This window comes from Poromitra crassiceps (genome assembly GCF_964638095.1).
Source record: "Poromitra crassiceps genome assembly, chromosome: 12".
NCBI lineage: Eukaryota > Metazoa > Chordata > Actinopteri > Beryciformes > Melamphaidae > Poromitra > Poromitra crassiceps.
In genome coordinates, this window is record NC_139632.1 from 37,952,234 (window position 1) to 37,966,765 (window position 14,532).

Genomic DNA, 14,532 nt, shown 5'->3' on the forward strand with positions numbered 1-14,532 from the left:
TGTAAATTCTGTTTGTTTTACCTTGTATATTCTCATGTTTTTAGTAAATTCAAGTTGAAAAGAGTGAAGACCCTATTTCTGCATGCTAATTGGTTGATTTGCTGGGTCAATACCAACACACTCTCATTCCGACGGAGTCAAATACCGCCGCTTTGTCACGCACCTTGTGCGTCAGATATTGCCCCTGGGCGTCAGTATGAGATGCACACGGACACACTGTTTAAACAAGCAGGATGCACCTGGTCGGGCTGACGCTTTGGGGTTGGGGTGAGGTACAGGGGCATAGGCGGAGTTTGACTTTTAGCTCTGGGGGGGCCACTTCTGCAGGACACACACAAAATTTGGCCGTTTTACATTTGAAATTTTGCCCGTTTGAAGCCAGATTTAGAGGAATATCTAATTTTAAGGCTGGCATCATCATGGTCTCTCTCTAATTATTGTTTAATAAGTGTAAGAATGGAAATATACTAAATATTAGAATATGAGTAGAATTACAGAACATTAATACTCATTATTGTATGTTTAGTAATGTAATGTATATTATATAGTGCTTCACTGTTCACTGTTGCTTTTGACCGTGCTCAAAGACACTTTACAAATACAGAATAAAACAACTTTAAAGAGAGAAAATATTAAAATAGATGAGAGAGAGAGAAATATTATAGGTCAAAAGCAACAGTGAAAAGTTTTTTTTTGAAAGATGACATAATGAGTATGAAAGACAATGAGTTTTGGCCTGTCAGATGTGACTGGGGAGGGCATTCCAGAGGGAGGGGGCGGCTGCAGCAAGGCCCTGTCAGAGGCCCCCCTGTCACAGCTTTAGCAAAGAGATACCTGTGATTCTTATCAAAGTGGATATCAATTGTATGATCCTATTCAGCCAGACAGTGAGATGGAGCTTTACAATGGTGAGCATTTTTTTTAAACGACTGGGGGGGGGGGGGGCATGTACAGGGGGGTAAGTTGGGTTGGGTTTAAGCACTGGGGAAGGGTCTCCAGGTTGGGTTTAGGCATGGAGGGTGTACTGGGTAAGGGTCTCCAGCTCGGGTTTAGGCACGGGGGAAGGGTCTCCTGGGGAAGGGTCTCCAGGTTGGATTTAGATACTGGGGAAGGGTCTCCAGGTTGGGTTTAGGCATGGGGGGTCTACTGGGGAAGGGTCTCCAGGTTGGATTTAGATACTGGGTAAGGGTCTCCAGGTTGGGTTTAGGCACGGGGGAAGGGTCTCCTGGGGAAGGGTCTTCAGGTTGGATTTAGATACTGGGGAAGGGTCTCCAGGTTGGGTTTAGGCATGGGGGGTCTACTGGGGAAGGGTCTCCAGGTTGGATTTAGATACTGGGGAAGGGTCTCCAGGTTGGGTTTAGGCACGAGGGGTCTACTGGGGAAGGGTCTCCAGGTTGGGTTTAGATACTGGGTAAGGGTCTCCAGGTTGGGTTTAGGCACAGGGGAAGGGTCTCCAGGTTGGATTTAGATACTGGGGAAGGGTCTCCAGGTTGGGTTTAGGCACGGGGGGTCTACTGGGGAAGGGTCTCCAGGTTGGATTTAGATACTGGGGAAGGGTCTCCAGGTTGGGTTTAGGCACGGGGGTCTACTGGGGAAGGGTCTCCAGGTTGGGTTTAGATACTGGGTAAGGGTCTCCAGGTTGGGTTTAGGCACAGGGGAAGGGTCTCCAGGTTGGATTTAGATACTGGGGAAGGGTCTCCAGGTTGGATTTAGATACTGGGTAAGGGTCTCCAGGTTGGGTTTAGATACTGGGTAAGGGTCTCCTGGGGAAGGGTCTCCAGGTTGGATTTAGATACTGGGGAAGGGTTGGGTTTAGGCACTGATAGCCACTTGGTTGGGGTTAGGGTTTGGATATTGTGGGATGGGGGTTGTTGTTGGTGTAGAGGGCTGTTTCAGGGTTGGGGATGATTGTGTTTGTATCTTCTTATTGACTACTTGTATTTTTGTATTCTTTTAATGTGTAATGATTGTGTTTGTGTACTCTATTGTTTTCTATAGGCTGAAAATAGCAATTTGCTAGAACCTGGTACAGTACATATCTCCTTCTTCTACACGGTTAATGTTCAATGTACATTGTCCCCATTTCAAAAATACATAATAAATTCATTCAGGGTCTCCAGGGGAAGGCTCCGGCTTAGGGTTCCCAGGGGAAGAACCCTTTCGGGGGTTTCAGACTTGGTCGGTGGTCTTCCCCTCGGGGAAGTGTGGGGGGGGGGGGGGGGGGGGGGGCTCAATATCCCACGCACAAGGTGTGTGACAAAGCGGTGGTATTTGATGCCATCGGAGTGAGAACGGGCTGGCCAATACAGGACAGCACTGCATTCTAGTCTATCTACAACCATCTCTTACAGAAACAAATACACTCACATACAAACCTGCCCCACACACACACACACACACACACACACACACACACACACACACACACACACACACACACACTCATACATACTGTCGTAACATATTTTATTTTTTCTTCTTCTTCTTTTTGAAAGACCTGGCTATCTCCGAGGCTTCTGATTCTCTAAGCTGTTTTAGGCTCGGATAATAATAATAATAAAAAATCCCCCCCCCCCGCCCCCCCATTAGGCTAGATTCATACTTTCCAGAGAAGTCACATGGGGGGGGGGGGGGGGAGTTCATTCTCTCCATTGATTCATACATATTCTCCCACCCTTCAATTAGTTGTTTGCGAGATTTTGGCCATTTATTGATCCATTCGTTAGGAAAGCTGAACAGACGCGTAGAACTCGCGTAGACATGAACGTGAGTTTTGAAGCGAGCGATTGCCAAAAATGACGGATACCATGTTCAGTAGAAGGAAAGTGACAAAGTTACAATAATGAAAGCTGCACTAGTCCACTTTGCACAGTGGTAGTAGGAGGCAAAACTTCCTCCTAATACAGAGAAATCCTGTAAGGCGACGTCAGTAAACCGCTTCATACCAAAGGAAACCAAAAAGACAAGAGTGGTAAATCCAGTGGGACATAAATCCGACATTACGCCGATGATACAGGCATATTGTTGACAGAAATTTTTTAGCTAGCGCAGCTTTACGAAAGTGTCTGTGCAACGTACCATGAACAACACTCCGAATTGCCCAAAAAGAAACTGTTCTTTTCCTCCAGACAAAGCACTTCTTCTTGGAGTATGAATCAGACCTAAAGGCTACAGGTATCCGGGTTGAAAAACACTTTCTGGTAGCTTCATGGCTGATGGGCAGGAACCTCCTAAATGGGTTTAACACATTACCACTTCTAGACCTTGGTCAATGTGAGCAAATCATTTTTCCAAGACAGAAAAAAAAAATCAAATGAAACAACCCCCACCCTGTTACATTTACTGCCACATATGTTAACACTGTTACGCTATGATGCTTTTTCCCTCTCTTGTTTCAGTAGTCTGTATATACGGTACTTGTTTTACATAGTCTGTCTGTACAGTGGTTCAATGTACATGTTATGTAAGTGGGGGGGGGGGGGGGTGTTGGCAGTGGAGTGAGCTGCATGTTAAAGACACAGCCATACACCCTCACTTCATTCACAAAGAAACAAAAATCGGAAAGATTAACTGTGAAAGTGAGAACGAGAGTCGCATTTGGACTTTCAGGGTTGGAAGTCAGTGATGTCCCAGGGTGGTGTGTGTATGTCCCAGGATGGTGTGTGTATGTCCCAGGGTGGTGTGTGTATGTCCCAGGGTGGTGTGTGTATGTCCCAGGATGGTGTGTGTCTGTGTCTCAATAGATAAGATCATCCACAACCATCCCTTTTAATGTGTCACAAAAAAAAGAAGAATCAAGTAGATCACAGCAGGACTGGACGTTCACATGTTCACACGTTCACACTGCAGAGCCACATCATAACATGTATGATGTTCACACGTTCACACTGCAGAGCCACATCATAACATGTATGTGCCCGGCTGCCATATTGAAAATCACAGCACGCACCCAGGCCGTCACACGCTTACACTCATGTGCCAAAAATAAAAAACAACAACAGATAAGACACTGGAGCCTACAATAGCCTTCAATAACATCTTGAGAAGGCAATAAGGATAATCTCGCTCAAATAAATAGAAATAAATAAAATCATATAAAAAGATCATGTGGGTTAAAAAACATAAAAACTCTGTTAAATACAGCAAAAAAAACAAAAACACAAATGAATAAGAAATAAACAGTATTTGCTTACGGACAAAGATCCGAGAGACAGACAGGTTCAGTTTTGTAAACGATGACAGACAGAGGAAGACAGACACGCACATGGACAGGTAGAGAGACATGGACATGGACAGGTAGAGACATGGACAGGACATGGACACTTACAGGTAGACACATTCACAAATCATTAGTGAGCAGGAAGGCCGGACGAGGCTCAGCCGCGGCGAGAGTGGAGGGATCGTCCAGGGTTATGTGGCTAAGCGTTGACCTCTGTAGGGGTCGTCCAGGGTTATGTGGGTAAGTGTTGACCTCTGTAGGGATCGGTTGGACGGATGGGTGGAGGATGGGGGGGAGGGGGGTACCGTGGGTGAAACCAGCAGTTCTCAAATCCCTCGCAGGAAGTACGATCTGTGGAAACGTCTCTTCCTAGGTGGGACCTTGTTGGCAGTGCTGCAGTAATTTCCTCTATCTGTTGTCGATGGGCCTCGGGGGGGGGAGGGTGGAGGGGGCGTGTTGAGGTTGGGGTGGGAGGGGGCGTGTTGAGGTTGGGGGGGGAATGATTGGCCGGTAGCACCTATGAGTGTGGACAAACAGTACCAGGCAGATTTTTTCAAGATAGACCAACTTTTGTGAGATTGGCCTGTTGGTCACTTAAGCGATGAGGACACAGATGCCAAAATCACCCACATGTCCTTGATAGATCATTGGCTTCAGTGATCAATTAGACATAGTACAAAAGCCAATGACGTTGCGGTTTGTCTTATGGCTTTAAGCCACGTTTAGGCCGTCCCTGACTAAATGTTGACGCCATAACCAATGATCTGTGAGATAGCCTCTTGGATGAAGGAGTAAAGTGTGTGGCAGTGACTCGGACATTGTGAGACACATCGGTGCCGTTTGGCTGCTCTGAGGTGCGCTTGTTTTTGCGTCTGCATCTTCATTTTGAAAGCGTCAGCTCATGTTGGACACAGCCTCATCTTTTCAACAACAATGTAATGTGTGTGGACTTTACTTTGATCACAGTGGACAATCTGTCGTGATACACGCAAAAAGACGGATGAAATCGGACGTTTTAGGTTCCAAGTTGTGAATATCTGGTGTTGCGTGTACTAAAAAAGAAGAAGGGTGGGTAGGAGGTGGCAGGTGCCCCCCCCTCCCCAAATCAGCTACAAGAAACTGTGGGATGCAATGCTGAGCACTGGAGTGTGTGTGTGTGTGTGTGTGTGTGTGTGTGTGTGTGTGTGTGTGTGTGTGTGTGTGTGTGTGTGTGTGTGTGTGTGTGTGTGTGTGGGTCTGTGTGTGTGTGTGTGTGTGTGTGTGTGTGTGTGTGTGTGGTGTCCCTGTGCTGGGGTAAGGTTGCAGGAGCCTGGCCTGAAAGGGGGTTAAAGGGATTGCGGGGGCGGGGGGGGGGGAGGCTTCGGGGGGAGAGAGAGAGATGGAGGGGGAGAGGCTAAAGAGTGGATGTTGGATGGTGGGGGGGCTATAGCACTGTGTCCATGAAGCTGGTGTCCAGGCGCTGGATGAGCACCCTGATGAAGGACATCTCCTTGCGGGTGTTCTCGAAGATGATGCGGGGGTCGTCTGACTGGCAGCGCAGGCAGTTTGGAGCCATCACCATGGCCAGGTTGTTTATATCCATCTTGGTGATGGACACATTGGCAGTCTGGGCAAATACCTGCAGCAATCATCAGATTTCAGATCAAAGTTAAAGCAGAACTCTGGCCATCAGATTTCAGATCAAAGTTAAAGCAGAACTCTGGCCATCAGATTTCAGATCAACGTTAAAGCAGAACTCTGGCCATCAGATATCAGATCAAAGTTAAAGCAGAACTCTCTGTGTTACCTGTAAGAAGCGGATGAGGTAGCAGAGCACCAGTTTGTTGATGTGAGGCAGGCCCAGCACCACATTGACGGCTGCCTCTGGGCTGTCGTAGTGACTGATACACTCCTCATAAAACTCATGCGGGATCAACGGCTCCTCCAACTCCCTGTACCACAGCTTCAGAAGAGACGCTGTGGACACAGACATACAGGCAGACAGACAGGCAGGCAGACAGGCAGGCAGACAGACAGACAGGCAGACAGACAGACAGACAGGCAGGCAGACAGACAGGCAGGCAGACAGGCAGGCAGACAGGAAGGCAGACAGACAGGCAGACAGACAGACAGGCAGGCAGACAGACAGGCAGGCAGACAGACAGACAGACAGGCAGACAGACAGACAGACAGGCAGGCAAGCAGGCAGACAGACAGGCAGACAGACAGACAGACAGGCAGACAGACAGGCAGGTAGACAGACAGGAAGACAGACAGACAGACAGACAGACAGACAGACAGACAGACAGACAGACAGACAGACAGAAAGAAAGCAGGTTAAGACTTTAAATTCCTGCAAATCCCTGTGGAAGACTTTTGCTGAAATGTTAAGTTAACATTAGCTAAGTTAGGTAACCTCGATGAAGGCTATGGCATGATGGTTTTTTTTTATATTAAAGCTTTGTTGTTTATTTTCCAAGAGTCGCTGGATTTTTTTCAAGCTTTGTGATTCATGAAAAAAGCGACAGATCTTTCTTTCAGTTTCCACTGTGACCCTGATGTAAGATTCTATGACTTTTACATGACTTTCCATTTCAAAGTCGGAGCGCTTCCGTGACCTAAGAAAAATGTCTTCCTTTCTGGTTTATGCATTTTATTTTATTTTTAAGGGGCGAACTAAAAAAACTAACAAACAAAAACACACACAATGAATGTGTGAAGCAAGTTGGAAAATACAAACTCCCTAACTTCCTGTTCTGAAATACACATCTCAAAACTCGTTGATCTTCCAGGAATTATAATTTTTTACCCTAAAAGCTTTAGAATGAAGAAAAATCCAACAATTATGAACTTGACAAAGCAACAGAAGAAAACTACAAAAATGGGGCAGAAAAAAAGCGTGTCCCTTTTAGAGATGCGCGGATCGGCTCTGATGCCATCCGAATCCACAGGTGCGCAATAAATCAACCACCCGACACCCACCCGAACTAATTATTTTCTACGATTTATAGACCCGCACCGCCCCATATTTCAGAGTTTTCAGAGTGACTGTTTTCTTTAACTATTTACTTTAAAGATTAGAGAGGCTCCTTTCAGTAATTAAATGTTTCCAGTGTGTTTATTTATGTATGTATGTACAGTACACTATGATGCGCTCCTGTTTCTCTCTTGTATAATAGAAATGAGAAATAATTGTTATTAGTGTCTACACAGCGTCACTCTTAATGGGGAGACGCACTTATCGTTTCTGCTGCTGCTAGATGTGTGTGCAACAGCGGACCTTTGGGATGTGTAGAACACAGAACATTAATTAACATTAGATCAGATCCGGACGGTGTGTCTGGAGATTTATTTAATAAAGTCTTTATATTTATATATAAGGAAGAATGATGTAATAAAGTGAGGCTGCTGTGCCTCCCTCGTGCGTAAATGCTCACTGTGAGTTAATGAGCCTAATATCTCCTGTGTTGGACATGACAGCGCACGAGCAAAAAAGCAGAAATGAAGCTTAAAATATGTTCACATTTTAGAGAATGTAATTCATATTTTCCTTGTTAATGATGCATTATTTCACCCACCCGCAACCCCTCCTCCATTAACCAGAATGTTAATTTCCCTTGGGTCAGATGCGACCAAATGCCACAAATTGATTCATTTATTTGATCACACTACAACTACTGTAGACTAGAGGGTCAGTTCTGCTAACATCCACGCGCAGCATTATAATGTTGCAAAAGAAGCTGGTATTCTAGCTATCATGCTGCCTTCAGGTGCTGTCGGAAATCTCACAATTATGAGTTCGGTGCACATGAACGATATAAAAAAATGGGGTAAATAATCCAAGGAAACTGGATTTTGCTGAGATGAGACGTTTACAGTGTGAGTGAGTGTGTGTGAGTGAGTGTGTAAGAGTGTGTGTGTGTGTGTGTGTGTGTGTGTGTGTGTGTGTGTGTGGGATGTGTACCTGGGATGTGCGGGTCTTCCAGCCCTGTGGGGATTTTCCATTGGTCCACTTGCAGCTTGAGGGCGTTCACTTCATCTATGTCACCCGGAACTCTGGAGGTCACAAGGTCACAGGCCTGTTACACTTCTCTCCCAAGTCACAACTCGGACTTTAAACTCAGAATTCAAACACATTTGTATGTGGCCCTTAATATATCCTCTAGCCTGGTAAACCATCCTGATCACGTGACCTCACATTCTGTTTGCCATTTTCAGAAATCACAAAGTGCACGGGCCAATCAGGGGCCCGCCTCGCAGTTGTCAATGTAACCGGCCAATCAGGGATGCCGCTGGCAAAACAGTATCCCGAAGCAATGAGCGGTTAATGTTGACGTTAGTAGAGGAGGAAACACAGCCATAAGTGCCGTTATTGCAGAATTAGACTCAATAACAACAATTAAACAAGAGTAGTAGCAGAGTTTCTCGGCAGAAAAGGCATTTTTGCCGTTCTTATGAGTGGATTTGAATTGGATTTGGCGACACTGATTGGCTGAAGTACTCCCGCCCACTAAAAGGGCCGTGGACGGATTGGAGTACAGACTGATACGGAGAGTGAAACCAAATGTGAGGTCACGTGACCAAGATGGTTTCTACCCTCTTCTGTACTGAGGCCGCTGAAGCGGTTGAGTAAATAAAAGAACAGGAGGAAGGTTGCCTTCTGTTCCCTCCCTCACCTGAAGATGCCCTCCGTCTGGTCTCCATTGAGGCCCAGCACCTCCTCAGACAGGCGGGTCTGCACCCAGGGCAGCTGGCGGTCGGGGTAGCGCTCCTTCTGGAGGGCCATCACCTCCTCCAGGGACGAGCTGAACATGGACGGGCTGAAGACGGCGTTCCTGGCGTGGTGGATCTCCTCCAGGCAGGGCTTCTGCACGCCCTGCAGACAGAGAGACACAGAGAGGACGAGAGAGACAGAGAGAGAGGGGGGGGGGGGAGAGAAAGGGGTGGGGGAGAGAGACAATGAGAGAGAGAGAGAGAGAGAGAGACAACGAGAGAGAGAGGGAGAGACAGAGAGACAACGAGAGAGAGAGAGAGGGAGAGACAGAGAGAGACAACGAGAGAGAGAGGGAGAGACAGAGAGACAACGAGAGAGAGAGAGGGAGAGACAGAGAAAGAGAGAGGGGGAGAGAAAGGGGTGCGGGAGAGAGAGAGTCAACATTGGGGTGGGAGAAGTGCATATATACTATACACATACATACATACATACATATATATAGAGAGAGAGGGCTGAATGTCCCCCCTTTGCACCACATTGGTCTGCTGTATGTCCCCTCTGTGCAACACATTGGTCTGCTGTATGTCCCCCCTGTGCAACACATTGGTCTGCTGTATGTCCCCTCTGTGCAGCACATTGGTCTGCTGTATGTCCCCCTGTGCAACACATTGGTCTGCTGTATGTCCCCCCTGTGCAACACATTGGTCTGCTGTATGTCCCCTCTGTGCAACACATTGGTCTGCTGTATGTCCCCCCTGTGCAACACATTGGTCTGCTGTATGTCCCCTCTGTGCAACACATTGGTCTGCTGTATGTCCCCCTGTGCAACACATTGGTCTGCTGTACAGTATGTCCCCCCTGTGCAGCACATTGGTCTGCTGTATGTCCCCCTGTGCAGCACATTGGTCTGCTGTATGTCCCCCCTGTGCAGCACATTGGTCTGCTGTATGTCCCCCTGTGCAACACATTGGTCTGCTGTATGTCCCCCTGTGCAACACATTGGTCTGCTGTATGTCCCCCTGTGCAACACATTGGTCTGCTGTATGTCCCCCTGTGCAGCACATTGGTCTGCTGTATGTCCCCCCTGTGCAGCACATTGGTCTGCTGTATGTCCCCCTGTGCAGCACATTGGTCTGCTGTATGTCCCCTCTGTGCAGCACATTGGTCTGCTGTATGTCCCCCCTGTGCAGCACATTGGTCTGCTGTATGTCCCCTCTGTGCAACACATTGGTCTGCTGTATGTCCCCCTGTGCAGCACATTGGTCTGCTGTACAGTATGTCCCCCCTGTGCAGCACATTGGTCTGCTGTATGTCCCCTCTGTGCAACACATTGGTCTGCTGTATGTCCCCTCTGTGCAGCACATTGGTCTGCTGTATGTCCCCCCTGTGCAGCACATTGGTCTGCTGTATGTCCCCCTTGTGCAACACATTGGTCTGCTGTATGTCCCCTCTGTGCAACACATTGGTCTGCTGTATGTCCCCTCTGTGCAACACATTGGTCTGCTGTATGTCCCCTCTGTGCAACACATTGGTCTGCTGTATGTCCCCTCTGTGCAACACATTGGTCTGCTGTATGTCCCCTCTGTGCAACACATTGGTCTGCTGTATGTCCCCCCTGTGCAGCACATTGGTCTGCTGTATGTCCCCCTGTGCAACACATTGGTCTGCTGTATGTCCCCCCTGTGCAGCACATTGGTCTGCTGTTAGAGGTGAGCAGGGTAGCACCAGGTTAGCACCAGTCACACACTGGCCTGGGTGTGCGTGTGCATGTCCACTAAGTGACAAATTGTCTCGATTAGCGCCCTGTTGAGATACTGGCACCACATGTCTCACAGGCGCCACGCCAAACCTGCCTGCTACCAAGGACTGGCATCGCTGCCAACACACACATCACACAACGCGCACACACACACACACACACACACACACACACACACACACACACACACACACACACACACACAGTGTAAAGACTAATGGTCCAAGCCTGATGATATTTTAGAGAACCATTACCTACTGTGCCGATCTCACTGAACAAAACACTGAGATTGTTCAGAATTAACGTTAATAGGTGCAGAAATATGGTTGTAATCAAACCCCCCTTCCACCCCCACCCCCGATCTGAGTTATAGCCTAGTATATGCTAACTCTGACACATGTGCAGTCACCAGCCACTTCTTTTCACCTGACAGCGAGGAATTTAACTGGCAGGACGTAGCATGTGGGAGGATCACCTATACGCCCCTCCCCCCCCCGTTCCCCTCCCCCCGAACGGAACAGGCACCCCGCCCGGAGGAGTTGTAAGCAACCCAGCAACCTTAATCTGAGCAGACATGACAGACAGACAGACACACACACACACAGGCAGGCATACAGACAGACAAGCAGGCAGACAGACAGACAGGCAGGCAGGCAGACAGAAGACAGACAGGCAGACAGACAGACAGACAGGCAGACAGACAGACAGATAGACAGACAGACAGACAGACACACACACACACACACACACAGACAGACAGACAGACACAGACAGACACACACACAGACAGACAGACAGACAGACAGACAGACAGACAGACAGACAGACAGACAGACAGACAGAGACAGACAGACAGACACCATACCTTCTTGGCACCCGTCAGAGCAGCCTTGGTTAGTTTGCGGTAGCAGTATTTGGCGTAGCTGCTGATGGCCACTCCTGGAGAAAGAAACAGCTAGAGTCAAACAATGCCGGCAACGTGGATGCGGGGGAAGAGGCAGTTCGCTCGTTGTTAACACAGCTTCTTCACTTCCATAGTGACAGACAGCTTCAAGTCCAGCTCAAACGACATTGCGAGAGTATCTAACTTCCATCTCACGACGTCCTTACCGGGCAGGATTCACCAACAGTCTAATACGTTACAAACACAACATAAATCCAGGTCACAGAGCCTGGCTGGCTCACTCACTGCGGCCATCCCCCAGAGGGAAGAACCGGCACACGGCTCCCCGTGTGCAGACAGCCTTCCCAGCCGGGGAGGGAGGAATGCTGCTGGCCAGGGAAGAGGATAGCAATATTGCGAGTTATGAGTTATGATGAGCCAATTACGCATCCTTTTGCATCTACATTAACCAAAGATATTGACACCTTTCTTGTCCTTTTTTTCATGCTTATTTGCGCAGATATATGAACGTTTGTGGTGGGCTGAGAATCATGTGTGCCGCCTTTGACCTCCGTGCTGTTTGTCGTACCCGCCCGGCCGTGTGGTGTGGTGTGGTGTGGCGCAGCATCGGGCACATGACGTCATGTACTACCCACTCCCCTCCCCTCCATATGCATAATAAGCTACTCCTGATTGGTCTATCGTCTTGTGCTACTGACAGACATCCCATGTCAAAACGGACATGCCGTGAGATAATGGACAGACACACGCCACTTATAGAAGCGGCTCCACCGCTTAAATAAAATGATTACTTATTCAGCTATTTTAATTAATTTTTGTCTTTTCTCATATACTTCTTTGCACAAACATAGCCCTTAATACCAATGCTGGGTTAAGTTGCCATTCAGGTTGTGGGATTTCTTGAAAATTCAAATACTGAAAATTGCTGTGACAACAACAAATGCTTTAATCATTGGAAAGTTAACTGCAGAGCAGTTCCAGCTGTCAACTTCTTGACATCTTCAGTACGATAATGTGCTGCCTCATATAAACTGTATCTTGATATCCTACAGTTATAGCATGAGAACGGACCAGACAGTGTCTTCATAGTTAGACAACGGAAAGAAGAGAAGGACAAGAAAAAGATTTGTAATGTGTCACTGGTATCATTTAGGCTCTCTAAATTCACTATTCCGTCATCTGTTGCAATTTAAATAATATAGCCAGAAAAACACTGCAAGTTTCATGAGGGCCAATGAAATCCTTTCATAATTTAGAAAAATCCTGTAATGATGGATTGCAGATTAGGAGCTGTGAGGGAAAGACACCAGGCATTTCCACTGAGCAACCTGTGCAGGACCTCTGAAGGTGTGTGACTGGTGATGTCATTGATCCTAACCCCCTGTAGGGGGAAGCAAAGCACCAGTGCAGCTCTCACTGTGCCTGAACCTCTGGGAAAGAGGAAGAACGTGACCACTTTTAAACTCTTTTGACTGAAGTACTTCATTCAAGACCACCAATGAGGATTTTGCATGTCTCTTAATTAAACGTTGCTTAATATGAAAGTTGGGTCTGGGATGTTGATTGGCAGCTGATGTTTTTGCACCTTGACCTTCATCCTTGTCAATACAATGCTTGATACGCAGTCGACATCGGGATTGGAGTTGATGCATCTCATTGGTTTTCTGCTTGGAATATAGCAGGAACTGGTCTGGTCTATTTGTTGGATTTTATACTGTATCTGTAGCAGTCAAATGCCAGCTGAGTCAGATGACTGTCTAGTTTTGGTTCTAACACTTGAAGGAGGACACTGCTCTCGCTGGCCCGACCTCTCTCCACAGTGTCTTCTTTGCATTAAGCATCTTGGGTGGCACTAAACACGCACGAGGCAGCGACGGTGCTCTTGCAAAATAGTGTTGGTGGAACTTGTTTTGCTGGAACCAAGTGCCTAAATCCCCACTAAAGAAAACGCCACATAAAACCATAAAACACATGTCGAGTATGTAAAACTTGCCATTTTCAGCATGTAGGTTTGCTAGCTCTCAGGTTGTTGTTGAGGTAGCGATGTTGACGTTGAACACAGATATCGGAAACGGAAGGGGAGGAGAATTCTGACTGAAGTGGACGGCACAAATGGCAGAGCTCATACCTGCAGCCTACTTCCATTGAGTCAGACTAGGAGGACACTAAAAAAAGAAGAGCTGCTGAATTGAGTCGAGCTTTAACCAGACATGGAAGAGTGTGATTGGATGACTGTTGAACATGGTAGTTAGAGATCCCCCCCCCCCCGCCCACCTCCCCTCCATATCATCCTACGGTCGATCACAAAACTCAGGTTGCTCCCCCCCAGGACTATAGGATGACCATGAGATCTCATGTTTGTGTTTCTCTGCTCATTTCCTCAGTTGAGTTTACCATGAAGGTCAATAAGGACGCAGAATCAAATGAAATGGCAGCCTATTCTTTCTAAATGCAAAATCCATATCACATTAAGTATGATCCATTTACGCTTCGTTCACACCAGAAGCATGTCAGAAGCAGCACACACTGATGTGAACTGTACTGATGACGGCACACAGCGCATGCGCCTCAGGCAAACGAGGAAGTCACTTTGGTTACAGAGGGAACCCTCTTTGTTAGTTCTCGCTATGGATTTACTTAGAAAATGACCGTTTCCCGTAACTTTGGATGATCATTTCATGGCGTGGTGAGTACATGAGTCACAACATGTAGGCTACATGTGAGTGTTTCTAGCGCTGTTGGAATGTATATTTTGGGTGACTGAACAGGGGCAGGCAGCTGTACCATAGACTGCCATTGTAGTGCTAAGCTAATAGCAGTGAGGGGTGAAACACACTTTCTAATGCACGCACAGTGAAGATAAAGGCATCTACATTATACTTTTACTATCTGCAATATGGCAAATAGGCAGATCTCCAAAAATGTTAACAAGGACGCCGAAAGGAAACTGCCTCTGT

The 14,532-nt window shown here is 47.3% G+C and overlaps 1 protein-coding gene across 1 annotated transcript in view; it reads right to left on the bottom strand.

Annotated features, from left to right (window-relative positions):
- Positions 1 to 5,642: 5,642 nt before the first annotated feature.
- LOC310786213 (rho GTPase-activating protein 39-like) overlaps positions 5,643 to 14,532 on the bottom strand; it is a gene marked incomplete at both ends in the record, with an annotated part of 34,622 nt that continues 25,732 nt past the window's right edge. Inside the window, 5 exons of the mRNA XM_083647382.1 lie at positions 5,643 to 5,837; positions 6,006 to 6,175; positions 8,163 to 8,254; positions 8,875 to 9,074; positions 11,537 to 11,610. Coding sequence (XP_083503508.1) covers positions 5,643 to 5,837; positions 6,006 to 6,175; positions 8,163 to 8,254; positions 8,875 to 9,074; positions 11,537 to 11,610 — 731 coding nt within the window. The remainder of the gene's footprint in view (positions 5,838 to 6,005; positions 6,176 to 8,162; positions 8,255 to 8,874; positions 9,075 to 11,536; positions 11,611 to 14,532) is intronic.